The sequence below is a fragment of the Pleurodeles waltl genome, chromosome 2_2 (assembly GCF_031143425.1).
Source record: "Pleurodeles waltl isolate 20211129_DDA chromosome 2_2, aPleWal1.hap1.20221129, whole genome shotgun sequence".
Taxonomy (NCBI): Eukaryota; Metazoa; Chordata; class Amphibia; order Caudata; family Salamandridae; genus Pleurodeles; species Pleurodeles waltl.
In genome coordinates this window covers 1,158,790,576-1,158,807,621 of record NC_090439.1, presented here as the reverse complement: position 1 = coordinate 1,158,807,621, position 17,046 = coordinate 1,158,790,576, and the positions used below count along the sequence as shown (strand labels likewise).

The 17,046-nt window shown below is 44.0% G+C and overlaps 1 protein-coding gene across 1 annotated transcript; it reads right to left on the bottom strand.

Annotated features, from left to right (window-relative positions):
* Nucleotides 1-450: 450 nt before the first annotated feature.
* LOC138278852 (axoneme-associated protein mst101(2)-like) lies at nucleotides 451-13,770 on the bottom strand. Its single transcript, XM_069219359.1, has 5 exons — nucleotides 11,660-13,770; nucleotides 9,727-10,075; nucleotides 9,103-9,476; nucleotides 8,242-8,987; nucleotides 451-623 (listed from the first exon to the last, which is right to left on the bottom strand). Exons 1-5 carry the CDS (start codon nucleotides 13,768-13,770, stop codon nucleotides 451-453), a joined length of 3,753 nt encoding a protein of 1,250 aa, XP_069075460.1.
* Nucleotides 13,771-17,046: the final 3,276 nt, after the last annotated feature.

Here is a 17,046-nt window from a genome sequence, read left to right as displayed (position 1 = left end):
AGTCAACGCCCTGCTCAAAAAGCCCAAAGCCGACCCGAAGCCCTCAAAAACTACCGGCCCATCTCCCTACTCCCCTTCCCTGCGAAGGTCATCAAGAAGATAGTCAACAACCAACTATCCTGCTTCTTGGAAGACAACAGCCTACCCAACACCTCCCAGTCTGGCTTCTGCAAGAACCACAGCACCGAGACCGCCCTTATCGCTTGCACTTACGACATCAGTAGCAGGCTCGACAAAGGTGAAACCATTGCCCTCATCCTCCTTGACCTTTCCCAAGCCTTTGACACCGTCTGTCACAACACCCTTCGCACACACCTCTATGACACCGGAATCCGCCACTGAGCCCTGGATTGGCTCACATCCTTCCTCTCTGGAAGAACCCAAAGAGTCCGCCTCCCCCCGTTCCTGTCTAAAGCAACCAAGACCATCTGCGGAGTCCCCCAGGGATCCTCACTCAGCCCCACTCTCTTCAATGTCTACATGGCACCGCTCGCCAACATCGTCCGATCCCACGTCCTCAACATCGTATCCTACGCAGACGACACTCAGCTCATCCTCTTTCTCACGGAGGACCCCGCAACCACTAAGACCAACCTCCACACCAGACTGCACGCCATTGCCAACTGGATGGAAGTAAGCTGCCTAAAGCTGAACTCAGAGAAGACCGAGATCATCACCTTCGGCTCCAACAGATCAGCCTGGGACGACTCCTGGTGGCCTGTCACCATGGGGTCTGCCCCAACGCCCACCACCCACGCACGCACGCAACCTCAGCTTCATACTGGACTCATCGCTCTCTGTGACCCAGCAAGTCAACACCATCTCATCCTCATTCTTTAACACCCTTCGCATGCCCCTCAAGACCTTCAGATGGATCCCCATGGAAACCAGAAGAACGTTCACCCACACCCTCGTCAGCAGCAGACTGGACTAAGGCAACGCCCTCTACGCGGGAACAACGGCCAAGCTCCAGAAGAAACTCCAGCGCATCCAGAACGCCTCAGCACGACTCATCCTCAACCTCCCTCGCCACAAACACATCTCAGCCCACCTCAGAAACCTCCACTGGCTCCCCGTCAACAAAAGGATCGTCTTCAAACTCCTGATCCACGTTCACAAAGCTCTCCACGACGCCGGACCTGCCTACCTCAATGAGCGTCTCAAATTCCACATCCAGACACGCCAGCTCTGCTCTGCCAACCTCGCCCTCGCAACCGTCCCCTGCATCCACCGGACCACAACTGGTGGCAGATCGTTCTCCCACCTTGCCGCCAAAACCTAGAACTCCGTCCCCGCCAACCTACGTCTGACCCAGGACCTCCAGACCTTCAGGAAGCGCCTCAAGACCTGGCTCTTCGAGCAGTAGCACCCCCCACCAGCGCCTTGAGACAAATCCGGGTGAGTAGCAGGCTTAACAAATTACTGATTGATTGATTGATTGAAGGCATGGCAAACGAAGAACACATGCAAGCCTATAGCAAAGGGAGGGACACTAGCCGCATGCACAAAATGGATGCCATCCACAAGATCAAACAACAACAACAAGGAACAAGAAGGCATGGCTTAGCGCAAAGTGCCCGTATTCCACAAACTCCACTTGCAAAGCGGAGTTCTATGCCAAGGCCTACAGAATGTCTAACACTGCTATTCTCTCTCAGATGCTCAAAGTGTAGGTAAGAATTATTATGCTGGGACTGTTTATATGTTTTATTTTAATGGTCATAACCATATTACGTTTCACCTTCCTAATAATCGCAGCTTATACCTTTTTACATAGAATGCAGCTGCTTCAATAAAATACATTGAAACATGTCCAGCATTTCTCTGTCTGTCTTTGCCTGTATGAGACTTGTGTAAATGAGAGAAAGGGGTATGATCTGTTCTACCACGATTTCCCTGAGGAGTCTAAGGGCCTGATTCTAACTTTGGAGGACGGTGTTAAACCGTCCCAAAAGTGGCGGATATACCACCTACCGTATTACGAGTCCATTAAACCGTCCCAAAAGTGGCGGATATACCACCTACCGTATTACGAGTCCATTATATCCTATGGAACTCGTAATACGGTAGGTGGTATATCCGCCACTTTTGGGACGGTTTAACACCGTCCTCCAAAGTTAGAATCAGGCCCTAAGTGTCATGCATCAGGCTGCCACAAATCACCTTTACTTTGTAGGTTTTGGCAAGGCCCGGTTAGCTAGCCGAGAAGGCCAGGCTGACGATTTCCATTTGGTGTGGGACTGACTCAGTCACCCACATTTGGTGGTGCTGCAGCTCAAAACCAAGCAGTCTTACCTCCATGCTAAGAGTTCTATGAAAACACAACAATGGTTGTAGATGGTATGGTGGGCAGAATGAAACTCACCCTAGTTATCTTCCCAGATACACCGGATGGAGCAGACTGCTCCTTATCCAGATCAGGACCAGCAGGAGTTGCATCCTCACTGAGGCTTGACGGGAGTTGTTACTGTGATAGTAGTTGATGAAGTGGCTTCAGGGCCTTCTGATGTAGGAACTGGCCCTACAATAGGAAAATACATGATCATTGTTAGTATATCTGCCTGTAATGGTACAATACTGATGCTAAAATCAGAATTTGTAAAATCATTAGGCTTACATACTAACTCCTATTTTGACCAAGACTTTGCTTTACATGTTAGTTTGTTCACTATCTATGATTATGTGATTTCACTTCATGATTGTTTAAAAATCACTGTACACTTCCAAGTTCTTCTGAAGTAGTGACAGATTTATTTTACTACATCACAAGTATCTGTCATGCCCAATCAGTGACATGGAAAGCTTTCAAATTTTGAGAGCTCATTATGAACTAGAATTTTCATTTTTTGTACTATGAAGTATATCATACAGGTAGGTCATTGTCTTTTTACAATGCATGAGATCAAAATTGCACAGCCAATGAAATACTTGTAAATGGTTGCAAAGTTCCAAAATCACTCCCTCCACTTAGCGGCGAGACATGCAAACCAATGGCACTAATCCGCCAAATCCAAATCATCATGAAAATAGTTTATTACAGCGCAAACATGCAAAACAAAACCCAACGCATTTTGGCATGAACACGCCTTGATCATCCATGGTAGCTGGAATAAATGGCCACTAAGAGTGTAGCTGTTGTTGGCTACTGCACCAATGGATGACTCCATATTTTTTAAAATATTACCTCATTGGTGAATTGAGAGTACGCCTACAGACTGCTAGGGCTTAGACACAGCAATTTTAGAGGGACACACAGTGTGTGTGAGATATAGTGCTGCTAGCACACTAGTAGCTTTTCATGTCCAGCCAATTGGTACACCCAGTACATTTTTTCAAAGTACATAACTGATATTTGTTTGTTCGAAATGTTTCATCAGTACTGTCACCATCATATTAGAAAAATCCACAAGCATTCTAGATGTGAGTAGCAAAGTATGGTTTACTTGGTCATACGGGCCTCTCCATATCAGGTTCTGTGGACTGGATGAAGAAGGTGAAACCATGTGAGAGACTGTTATTAAAGATTTGACTACAACAGTTAAAGTATGACTTACCTACTGACTTTTAAAGAGAAATGTTACATTGTTCTTCATGATAGTTATAATGTGTAGACAGCGTGTACAAAGTGGTGGATCAGCTTTACAGTAGTTTGTGTTAAATACCAGGCCATACAATGGATACTTGTCAGATGAATGTCTGAAACATAGCACCTCCGGTACATTATCATGCCACTGTGTAATCCGGGTTCCAAATGTAAAGGTTAGGTTAATTCTCCTAGCAACATTACAGTTTATTAAACTAGAGTGGCCCTCACAGTGCTGATATTAATATAGATATCTTTTTTAACATTTGCTGTGTTTAATTCAGGACTTTCTAGTTACAAGACACAATTGACATTGATTTCTGGGGCATTAACAATTTACAAATTAGTGACTGCAGTGTGCTTTTACTTACCTGTTTCCACTCTACCTGGGATTCCTGAAAAGCCTTCAGTGTGTAGGATCCCCTACATCTTTCCCTCTCAGGGCACGAGCTGCATAGGCCTGGGAAAACCACCACCAGTCTGCTTGGCTGCTATCTGGGCTTTGGAGGCCAGAGATCTGACATTTTACCGCAGATCATCCCAGCGCTTCCTAATTTCCTCCTATGATTCCTGTTGTTAGATACAGCATTAACTCTTGAGACAATTCTGTTCCACATTTGCCTTTTCTGTCTAATAGTTCTAAATTTGACAAGTGATTTAAGCAAGTGAGGTTCTACCCTAATGATTTCATCCACCATGGCTGTCAATTCCGTGTCTGTAGATCTGGACTTTCTTCTCCAAATCATGGTTGAAAAGAAGTTAAAATATGGTTGTTTAAAGAAGGGAAGAAAATAATTTAGACCGGGGAAAACATTAAAACTTTTGCAAAAGGTATATCTAATGGTTTGTACCCAAAATCAATATTTGCTGCTGCCTGATTTGAGCAAAGGATGATGGTGTAGCATGGGGTGTGGTATATACTGTGCTCAGAAGATGTGATTACTTAGGACATTAGTATCAAGAGTCTAACTTCAACCTCCGTCAATCAAATGCAATGCTATACCACGGAAATCAAATTCCATTGCGTATTTCATCCTATGCTACACCGTCCGAAGCCCGCTTCTCCAACGGTAATATATAAATCCCAGAACACCCATGCCAATAGAGTGTTATACTCCAGCAGAAGATTAATCACTGAATATGTGGTAGTCCCACTAGGACAACGGATCTCCCTCCAACACAACGGACAGCGATTTACCCACCCTATGTATAAATGAGAAGAGATGTACACTGCAAGAAAGTAGGGCAGAAATAAACCTCTGAAACGACTGCAATGGCAAAATATAAATTGGGCCCTCAGGCAGATGTACACTGAGGGTCCTGAACATGCGCACCACCATTGACTTAGTGACACACCATTGGTGTAAACGGTACAGAATGTAGCTACAACTTCCTTTACTCAGAACATGTCCAGGTCATGCAAGGATGGATTCTTCCCTCCAACACCACTCAGAACTGTTGTGGTATGTATTGCTGCACTCAAAGTTGTTCCAGGTTTACAGGTGCCCAGCTCCCAGGGTTAACCATTCCAAAATCTTAATACATGAAGCAATTTACATGAAAATGAGAAAGGTACACAGGCAAATGTAGTTATCTGTCATTTATTCCAAATTTCAGATGTATTGGAAGAGTTATTCCAGAAATGTCAAGTTGTACACTACTGCCGTCAGAAAAGGGTCCAAAACATTTTATTGTTGGTTTAATAAAAACCATTGCAATGAGTGCAGTACTTAAAATTGATGGTTATTGGAATCATCGGATTACTAAAATATCATGATCAGTCAGGAAACAGATGTGTCTGAACCCCACAATGAGAACCCTTTCAAAGTGCTGCCTTTCTGAAATTAACTTAAAAAAAGAAAATAATTTATAATGGCCACTTTCCTGTCTCATCCATTATCCTCAACAGGCAAACTGTCACTTTACTGTTGCTCAGTACATACTCTTACGAATGGCTACCACACCAGTCCCACAGAGAGAGACGGTCAGCGTCCAAATCATGAATCTTTCATGTCTCCACTATGATGCCAGTTGTACAGGATAGATCATTGAATCTGTTGTTAAAATACCAATTGCTTAAAGAATTCTTGGGGCAGCGGCTGACTACCTAAAAGTAATACAACAATGAAGTGCCATGTGCTGTGCGTTCTGGTATATGCATTGGTCCATGACACTGAACTCCCATTCATATCTCCAGCATGAAGTCAGTTGGACGTCGAGTGCAAGCTACAGCCAACAGGTCTAGTAGTGCACAGGATAGGACAAGGCTGCTACAGTCCAAATATATGAAGACAATTCATAGGCGAGATGAATGTCTTTAATTTGTTCAGTAATTTCAGAAATGTGTTTCGTTCCAGTAGCAAAGGAACTTCTTCAGGGCTGTCAAAAACATAAAATACAACAAACACAATAAAATCACACAAATTATGAAAAATCACATAGTTGATAAAAGGATATATTTACAAGAAATTGAATCATCTAGCAGCACACAACCAGACAAGCATGCGACCTAAAGGAAGTTGTACTGTGCATTACACCATCACCAAACTCCCCATTTCTCTACCAGTACAATGTCTATATGGACGTATATCTTCTCATTATTTGTTTCATCAACTCTATTTTACATTGAGTGGACCACCTAGTATGATAGCTTATAACATCATAAACCAGTATAACAAGTATAGGTAAATCACAATCTGTATTATCAAGACCAAACTCCCCAAGTTCAAACTAATTTTTAAGATAACATTCAATACGCACCATTAAATATTGTCCTAATCAATTAAATGAAAAAAAAAATTATTTTGGCACTTTGGCGTACAAGCATACATATGATACATCACATTAAAATTGTATAATAAAATATAAATAGTATATAAAACAATTTAATATATTTCAACATTGCTACAAGATGTAGACTCACTTGTCTAACCAGGGCACCAAACCATTCTACAACAAAATGAACATGTTCTATCACCTATCTACAATTTCCCAATCTTTACACAGCTGGATAATGTAGGAAAATATCCTCTTTCTTGCTTGGTTACCCCCACTTTTGGCCTGTTTGTCAGTGTGTTTGACTGTGTCTACTGGCATCCTGCTAACCGGGACCCCAGTAGTTATGCTCTCTTCCTTAAATTTGGTTGTTGCATACTGGTAACTCAGTATTTCACCCACAATTGGCATACCGGTGCCCCCTAGTAAGTCCCTAGTATATGGTAGCTAGGTACCCAGGGCATTGGGGTCCCAGGGGATCCCTGTGGGCTGCAGCATATATTTTGCCACCCATAGGGAGCCCATGCAAAGGCTTCTGCAGGACTGCCATTGCAGCCTGAGTGAAAAGGGGCATGCACCCTTTCACTGCCATGATGAGTAGGGGAGTGATCTGACTGACGATTTCAGCCAATGTCATGCAGACATCGGATGAGGATGAGGTGCACATGGTGTTGAATGCTGCAGGAAGGTCCTGTAGGATGAGGATAGATGTGTCTCTTCAGTCAAGGATTTTGCAGATGTCAGCTATAGTGGTGACAAGAGTTGTGTCTGTGCTGTAGTTGTGTCTGAATCAAGGCTGTTTATATTGAGGTGTTGCTCGTCAATGAGGTGGTTGGTGAGGCGTCTGTTGAGGAGTTTCTCTAAGTATCTGGCCTGGTACAGCAGTAGGGAGTTGGCATCCAGTATGGGTGTGAGTGCTGTGTTAAAGTCGTTTGATGAAGGCATGGTGGAGGCAGGGGTCGAAAGGAGCCCCGGAGTGGATAGATTGTATGGTGGCCAGGGTTTTATCAATTGTGATGGTCAGACATGTGGTCAGGGCCACTTCTTTGGGCGAGCTAGAGACTCAGGTAGCGAGTTCTGACAGGTCATTTGAAGGTCAAATCAACTGTATATGGTGGTCATCTTGCTGCAAAAGAACTGAGAGAGATTGTAGCAGAGGTCCTGTGAACAGTGTTGGTGAGGTGAAATCTTTCACAATGGTGAAGCACTCCTTTGGTTCTGTTGGTGCTAGCACCAAAGTCTGTAGTACAGCGAGCAGTGTAGTGCGGTCTATCATCTAGTGCAGTGTTCTGTTTACTACAGGAGGCTCTCAAGCACACTGCATTGTACTCTGAAGTGCAGTGTACTGACAAGATCTTGTTTCTACTGGACTCCATGCACCACATCTTCCTTAAGTAGCACCTTGTGTTTCTGATGTTACTTCAACAATAAAACTTATTATAAAGCACATCTCTGCTCCTTCAGATGGGTGCTGTCTAGTGCAGTACAGTAAAGAACAGTGTGATCTATTCAAGTTGGTATGTGCTCTAAAGGACAGTATATTATACATTACAGTGTGCTCCTTTCAGGTAGCCGCTATTTAGTGCAGTGTAAGATACAGTTCAGACCTTTGAGATGGGTGCCACCTAATGCAGACAGTACAGTGTGCGCCTTCCAGATAAGTGCTGTATTGGCAACTGTTTTGTATAGTACAGTGTGTTCATGTAAGATAGGTTCTGTTAAGTGCAGTGTAAAGGTGTCAGACATGGCTCTGTACTTGCAGAAGTTGTCAAACATGGCACAGCCCGGCTGAAAGTGGCACACATGGCACAGCCACTTGGCTTCTATGATAACTGAAAATCACTCTTTTCGTAGTAATGAGGGAGGTCTTCTGAGCTTCTTACATTGCCCTGTATCGAGGCGCTTCTGTAATTTCTTCTTACAGTGCTTTGCATCTAGGCACTTCTGTACTTGCTTCTTACAGTACCTTGCAGCAAGGTGCTTCTGTGCTTGCTTCTTACAGTACCTTGCTTCGAGGCACTTCTGTACCTGCTTGTTACAGTGCCTTGTATTGAGGTGCTTCTGTACTTTCTTCTTACAGTACCTTGCATCAAGGCACTTCTGTACTTGCTTCTTACAGTATCTTGTATCAAAGCGCCTCTGTGCTTGCTTCTTACAGTACCTTGCATCAAGGCACTTCTGTACCTGCTTCTTACAGTACCTTGTATCGAGGCGCTTCTGTACTTGCTTCTTACAGTCCCTTGCATCGAGGCTCTTCTGGGCTTGCTTCTGACAGTACCTTGCATTGAGGCTCTTCTGTACTTCCTTCTTACTGTACCTTGCATCAAAGAACTTCTGTACTTCCTTCTTACAGTACCTCGTATCGAGGCGCTTCTGTACATGCTTCTTACGGTACCTTGCATCGAGGCACTTCTGTACCTGCTTCTTACAGTGCCTTGTATTAAGGCGCTTCTGTACTTTCTTCTTACAGTACCTTGCATCGAGGCGCTTCTGTACTTGCTTCTTACAGTAACTTGCATCAAGGCATTTCTGTACTTGCTTCTTATAGTAACTTGTATCAAAGCGCCTCTGTGCTTGCTTCTTACAGTACCTTGCATCAAGGCACTTCTGTACCTGCTTCTTACACGACCTTGCATGAACGTGCTTCTGTGCTTTCTTCTTACCGTACCTTGCATCGTGCACTTCTGTACTTGCTTCTTACAGTACCTTGTATCAAGCACTTCTGTACTTGCTTCTTACAGTACCTTGCATCAAGGCGCTTCTGTACTTGCTTCTTATGGTACCTTGCATTAAGGCGCTTCTGTACTTGCTTCTTACAGTACCTTGCATCGAAACGCTTCTGTACTTCCTTCTTACAGTACCTTGCATTGAGGTGCTTCTGTACTTGCTTCTTATGGTACCTTTCATTGAGGCGCTTCTGTACTTGCTTCTTACGGTACCTTGTATTGAGGTGCTTCTGTACTTTCTTCTTACAGTACTTTGTATTGAGGCACTTCTGTACTTTTTTCTTACAGTACCTTGCATCAAAGAACTTCTGTACTTCCTTCTTACAGTACCTCGCATCGAGGCGCTTCTGTACATGCTTCTTACGGTACCTTGCATCTAGGCACTTCTGTACCTACTTCTTACAGTGCCTTGTATTAAGGCGCTTCTGTACTTTCTTCTTACAGTACCTTGCATCGAGGCGCTTCTGTACTTGCTTCTTACAGTAACTTGCATCAAGGCATTTCTGTACTTGCTTCTTATAGTAACTTGTATCAAAGCGCCTCTGTGCTTGCTTCTTACAGTACCTTCCATCAAGGCACTTCTGTACCTGCTTCTTACACGACCTTGCATGAACGTGCTTCTGTGCTTTCTTCTTACCGTACCTTGCATCGTTCACTTCTGTACTTGCTTCTTACAGTACCTTGTATCAAGCACTTCTGTACTTGCTTCTTACAGTACCTTGCATCAAGGCGCTTCTGTACTTGCTTCTTATGGTACCTTGCATTAAGGCGCTTCTGTACTTGCTTCTTACAGTACCTTGCATCGAAGCGCTTCTGTACTTCCTTCTTACAGTACCTTTCATTGAGGCGCTTCTGTACTTGCTTCTTACGGTACCTTGTATTGAGGTGCTTCTGTACTTTCTTCTTACAGTACTTTGTATTGAGGCACTTCTGTACTTTTTTCTTACAGTACCTTGCATCAAGGCACTTCTGTACTTGCTTCTTACAGTACCTTGCATCGAAGAGATTCGGTACTTGCTCCTTACAGTACCTTTCTCACAGTGTCCTTTCCTCTGGATCTGCACGTTGCTGAACAAAAGGCCCACCTTCCAGCGTCACCAACTCAGAAAGCTATTATAGCACAGAGATATGATGAAGCCAGTCGGGGGGAAGGGAATTAGGGTAGGGAACAGCAGGGAGAGAGATCTGAAAAGAAAAGGTTAGAACAAATATGCACTTACTCATTCATAGAAATAAAACTCATCAATAGACTCTTGATTAAATGCGTCTCCGATATCAAATGGAGACCCCTTTTGAAATGAGGGCAAGGCCCCTTCTTTGAATCATGGAACAAAAATAAACTACGACCCCTGAAGCAAGAGACGGCAAGAACTTTGGATTATGATTAAACTCAGAATATCAGTCCTGTAACATTTATGCATTCATAATATAAACCTTTGATCATGAACTAGAAAATCTCAAAGAATTAAATATGCTTTTCACATATTATGCCTTCCAGAAATCAATGAAAACTATGATTTGCGTATCTCCAGAAATACTTTCACATTCACAACTATAAAGGTCAAAAAAGTTTTTACTCACTGAACTTGAAGCACTTTTACTCATGTGGCCTGAATCACTTTGATTGTTGTGCCCAGAGCCTTTTACTCATGTGGATTGAAGCGCTCTAATTGTCATGCCAAGAGCGCTTTACATCTGTGAACTGAAGCGCCTGAATTGTCGTGCCACGAGCGCTTTACAACTGTGGACTTAAGCGCCTGAATTGTCGTGTCAAGAGCGCTTTACAACTGTGGACTAAAGTGCCTGAATTGTCGTGTCAAGAGCGCTTTACAACTGTGGACTAAAGTGCCTGAATTGTCGTGCCAAGAGCGCTTTACAACTGTGGAGTGAAATGCCTGAATTGTTGTGCCAAGAGCTCTTTACAACTGTGGACTGAAGCGCCTGAATTGTCGTGCCAAGAGCGCTTTACAACTGTGGACTGAAGCACCTGAATCGTCGTGCCAAGAGCGCTTTACAACTGTGGACTGAAGCACCTGAATTGTCGTGCCAAGAGCGCTTTACAACTGTGAACCGAAACACTTGAATTGCCGTGCAAAGAGCGCTTTACCTCTGGAAGAAACGACTTCCTTCAAAATTGGATTCATCAAGGCCTTACCGCTACGAGTACGACCTACTTATCTTTGAATTCACCATGGAAACAAGGATACTTCGATTGGATGACACTCGCCATCCAGGAACTCTGCTCTTCTTCAGAGAAACCCCCACGAGGTCTGACTGCATCAAAGTCTTCAAAATAGTGAGCAACGTGCTTGGGTGTGGCTGGGCTTTATAGGCCTGCCACACCCCAAGATGGCTGCTGCCTCTAAAAACATGGGAATTGTAGTCCCTTCATGGAATAGCACTGATAAGTGCATCTTGTCCACCAATGTCCTGAATCTGCAGCTCTATGAGCTTTGCCACAGGGCAGACGACGTTGATGGCAACCTTTGGAACAAGAGGGGATAACAAGTGGTGCGCATAAAGCGCCGCAGAGCCACGCAGCGGAGTTTCAGGAAGGACCTGGACCGCGCATGACCTTATTCCTGACAACCTTGCATCGAGGTGCTTCTGTACTTGCTTCTCACGGTACCTTGCATCAAAGCAATTCTGTACTTGCATCTTACGGTACCTTGCATTGAGGCGCTTCTGTACTTGCTTCTCACTGTACCTTGCATCGAAGAGCTTCTGTGCTTTCTTCTTACAGTACCTTGCATCAAGGCACTTCTGTACTTGCTTCATACCGTACCTTGCATCAAAGCACTTCTGTACTTGCTTCTTACAGTACCTTGCATCGAGGCGCTTCTGTACTCGCTTCTTACAGTACCTTGCATCAAGGCGCTTCTGTACTTGCTTCTTACTGTACCTTGCATCAAAGCGCTTCTGTACTTGCTTCTTACGGTACCTTGCATTGAGGCGCTTCTGTACTTTCTTCTTACAGTACTTTGTATTGAGGTGCTTATGTACCTTTTTCTTACGGTACCTTGCATCGAGGCGCTTCTGTACTCGCTTCTTACAGTAACTTGCATCAAGGCGCTTCTGTACTTGCTTCTTACTGTACCTTGCATCAAAGCGCTTCTGTACTTGCTTCTTACGGTACCTTGCATTGAGGCGCTTCTGTACTTTCTTCTTACAGTACTTTGTATTGAGGTGCTTATGTACCTTTTTCTTACAGTACCTTGTATGGAAGCGCTTCTGTACTCGCTTCTTACAGTACCTTGCATCAAGACACTTCTGTGCTTGCTTCTTACCGTACCTTGCATTGAACCTCTTCTGTACTTTCATCTGACAGTACCTTGTATGGAAGCGCTTCTGTACTCGCTTCTTACAATACCTTGCATCAAGGCACTTCTGTGCTTGCTTCTTACCGTACCTTGCATTGAACCTCTTCTGTACTTTCATCTGACAGTACCTTGTATGGAAGCGCTTCTGTACTCGCTTCTTACAATACCTTGCATCAAGGCACTTCTGTGCTTGCTTCTTACTGTACCTTGCATCAAAGCGCTTCTGTACTTGCTTCTTACGGTACCTTGCATTGAGGCGCTTCTGTACTTTCTTCTTACAGTACTTTGTATTGAGGTGCTTATGTACCTTTTTCTTACAGTACCTTGTATGGAAGCGCTTCTGTACTCGCTTCTTACAGTACCTTGCATCAAGACACTTCTGTGCTTGCTTCTTACCGTACCTTGCATTGAACCTCTTCTGTACTTTCATCTGACAGTACCTTGTATGGAAGCGGTTCTGTACTCGCTTCTTACAATACCTTGCATCAAGGCACTTCTGTGCTTGCTTCTTACTGTACCTTGCATCAAAGCGCTTCTGTACTTGCTTCTTACGGTACCTTGCATTGAGGCGCTTCTGTACTTTCTTCTTACAGTACTTTGTATTGAGGTGCTTATGTACCTTTTTCTTACAGTACCTTGTATGGAAGCGCTTCTGTACTTGCTTCTTACAATACCTTGCATCAAGGCACTTCTGTGCTTGCTTCTTACTGTACCTTGCATCAAAGCGCTTCTGTACTTGCTTCTTACGGTACCTTGCATTGAGGCGCTTCTGTACTTTCTTCTTACAGTACTTTGTATTGAGGTGCTTATGTACCTTTTTCTTACAGTACCTTGTATGGAAGCGCTTCTGTACTTGCTTCTTACAATACCTTGCATCAAGGCACTTCTGTGCTTGCTTCTTATCGTACCTTGCATTGAACCGCTTCTGTACTTTCATCTGACAGTACCTTGTATGGAAGCGCTTCTGTACTTGCTTCTTACAATACCTTGCATCAAGGCGCTTCTGTGCTTGCTTCTTATCGTACCTTGCATTGAGGCGCTTCTGTACTTTCTTCTTACAGTACTTTGTATTGAGGTGCTTATGTACCTTTTTCTTACAGTACCTTGTATGGAAGCGCTTCTGTACTCGCTTCTTACAATACCTTGCATCAAGGCACTTCTGTGCTTGCTTCTTATCGTACCTTGCATTGAGGCGCTTCTGTACTTTCTTCTTACAGTACTTTGTATTGAGGTGCTTATGTACCTTTTTCTTACAGTACCTTGTATGGAAGCGCTTCTGTAGTTGCTTCTTACAATACCTTGCATCAAGGCACTTCTGTGCTTGCTTCTTACCGTACCTTGCACTGAACCTCTTCTGTACTTTCATCTGACAGTACCTTGTATGGAAGCGCTTCTGTACTCGCTTCTTACAGTACCTTGCATCCACGCACCTTTCACCAGTGCCGTCACCCGTGGCCTCCTGCACAGTTTGCTATTGCAGCACACTCTACTGGTGTGATTCTCTTTAGAGATGAAGTCAGCTAGCCTGCTTGAACTGGCCACATCTAGGATGCCAGGAAGGGTGGAGGGGCGGAGGGATGGCATGCGCAGGCGGGAGAGGGGCAGTAACTTCTGCCCCAGAACAGAGGAGGCCTGCAGCAGGCACGAGGAACAGGAACCAAGCTGTGAAGGTCAGAGAAGTCGAAATCTGCCTGATAGGGCTGAGGACACCGTGTGATAGAGGCTCAGAGGCAAAAGCCACTCGGGGACCTGCCCTGGCACAGCACAAACCTAGAGCATGGGCTGGCATCTCACACTCTGCACCCGAGGCTCCCAAGGGAGCAGAGACTCAGTCCAGGAAAACAGGGGGAGGCAGATGAGACGACAGAGAGGCAGGCCACTGATCATACTGATTGGCTGCTTGTAGCAGGGGCGGGACCCATTTTCTGAGGAAACGTAAAGAGAGAGGGTAAACAAAGCACTGCTGGAGCAGCATAGTCTTAACGCTCCTTAAATTACTAATTGTAAATTAATCAATATGCTGATACGTTAATCTGTGTGCTAACGTGCGGCAGAATATCTAGATACAAAAAGCTAATTTTATAATCAAATTATAATCAATGAATTGTTATGACATGAGTGAATCCATTTAACTGAGACTTTCTTGATATTGACTTAACTTCGAGTAGGCCAGAACATCTCAAAATATTTCTTTATGAAGTGTACTGTTGGTTTCCATGCGCCTGACACATTTTTTAGCCTTTCTTTGCATGTGCCTTACCATTCTTGTTAGTTAGACGAAATTGTTCTTTATTTGTTTAAGAAGTTTTATTTCAAGTTAATCAGATACTTGTTCTGTTGTATATGGTACCTTGAGATAAGAAAAAGCCTTCTGTACCGGTCAGACAAGACAAACGTGGTTGTCCGGAAATGAGGAGTATACCTGGTGCCACAAGATGGCGCCACCTGATTGGCTGCATCCAGGGGAGGCGGAGGAAAGATCTTTCGAGCTAATGTTGTTAGTTTTAGCGATGTGCTGCATTTGCAAATTGATATATATGCCTATTTGATAAACTGTTTTATAGATTTATTGAATCCTGTAACCTTCTAATAAACCTTCGTGGTTTGGACATCATCCTCTCTGTTGTTTTTGTGGAGCCATAGTGGTTTAATTTAAATTGAATTTTGGTGCTAATGCGTGCTCCTGCCATGCACTTCCAGGCAATAATAAAAATTGCATAAGACCAGTGATACAACTTGTTTGACGACTACACCAGAGCCTACAGGTACAGAAAGGCGTGCTGGATCACTGTCATGCTGCTTACTGAACAAAACAGATATGCATCACTCAATATCACCTTGCTGTAAAGTGAAAATATTATGATATTCGTTAATCTTACTAGTTGCGTGGTACTTGACAGAGCTGGGTTAAAGCATTTATAGAATAACTAAGAGACAGATATACAAAGCCCTTAGGCTGCCAAAATCCATACAACTGCCAAAATCACAGGGTGTGTGACCACCAAGGACCTTTTAACAATATGCAATATGCAACCCTGCTTTTCCCCTTGAAGAGACCTCGGATGGAGTGAAATTGCCAATCTGGATGTGCCTGATACAAAATGTCTCCCATATTTATACTTTTTTAGCGCCGCACTTGAGTCATTTTGTGACGCAAAAGCGGCGCAAACTTGCAAAATACAATTGTATTTTGCAAGTTTGCCCCGTTTTTGCGTCAAAAAGCGGCGCAAATGCGACTCTAAAAAAGTATGAATATGGGCCCTTATCTCTGAGTTGTACCCTAGAGCAAACTGTAACAATGACATCTTGATGGTATGGAAATGCTCCCTTTCAAAGCTTGGTCCAGTCAGCATCCCTGATCACCGTTCCTCTTGCAGAAGCTCTTTGTCGTGTTTTGATTTTTCACCTTAGTACTCAAGACAATCAAACATGTACACTGAAGGCCATGTGTGACGTGGTCTTAGACTCTGAACATGACTGCGGTCAGGAGGAGCATTTCCTTAAGTGACTTCTGTCATTTCATCGGGACGAGAAGAACTGACAGTGGGGGCAGCTACTGATGGTGGGAGCAGGAGCAGATGCCTATTTACCAGTTGCTGTCAGATGGAAAGTTGCCTACCAACTTTTCTTGGTTAAAAAGTTCTACCAGTTGCCTTGTCCCAGGGCCCTCACTTCATTTATATGAGGCATGCATGGTGCACGTATGTTTGTGCTGTGTGCACGAGTCACAGTGCCTCGTGCATTATGTGTTGTGCCGGACTGCATAGACCCAGGACTCCATTTTAGAAAACTTGGGTACAAAGCCAAAGAACATTACAGGCTCCTTTGAAGTGGGAATGGAGGGTGGGAGCCACAAGCCTCTTTTGATATGCAGATACAACCCCAGTCACAGCTCCCTTCCTGTTGCTGACAGAGATGGGTAGGATAGAAGCACATGGTGGGGATGAAGCAACATGGAAGGAGAAGGGTGGGGAAAGAATGACAGGGGTGAGAGAGGATGGGGCATGTGTATGGGAGAGAGGAACATGGGAGAGAAAACATTGGGGAGCGCTTAGGATGCGCAGAGAGCAGACATTGTGACAGCTGGAAAACACATGCACGCTCATGGGGTGTTTCACAAAAAAGAGAGCAATACTTCTTGTAAAGCAGACACTGGTGGAAGCTTAGAAGGAGCCAATCAGAGAACAGAGAAGTAGTTAACAAGTTAAGTTACACAGAAGAGACAAACAAATCTGGACGGGCTAAAATATAACTAAGAAATAGAAAGCAAGGACATAAGAGTGGCGAAACAGAAATCCAATATTTAGCAATAGGCGGAGCTGAGTTTCAGATCAACTTTTGTCTGTCTCCAAAAGGTCGTTGCGACCAGACAGCTATGCTGTTTGGTAGGTTTCAACCAAACAACTACACGAGATTAGATATAATTTTATAGTTTCAATGTTGTTCGACCTTCCTTAGTATTGCAGTGGCTGAGAGGTGCAGCTGGTTTCCATGGTAAGTTTGTGGTGTTCATTTCATACTAAGAAGACATGAAGAGCCACCATCTTTAAGAAGATGGCAATGCTCTGCCAACACTAGCCAGACAGTTTCAAAGAGGTTACTGGTATAGGGATGGAACTTGTTAAAGCCCTCCATTGTTTAA

Coding starts and splice junctions, on each gene's coding strand:
- LOC138278852 (XM_069219359.1), bottom strand. CDS start 13,770: ATGAAAGTACAGAAGAGGTTCAGTGCAAGGTACGGTAAGAAGCAAGCA. Junction 10,076..11,659: donor GCAAGGTTGTCAGGAATAAG/GTCATGCGCGGT, acceptor CTTCGATGCAAG/GTACTGTAAGAAGCAAGTAC. Junction 624..8,241: donor GCGCCTCGATACAGGGCAAT/GTAAGAAGCTCA, acceptor ACTTCCATCCAG/TTGGCAATGGCGTGCAGTCT.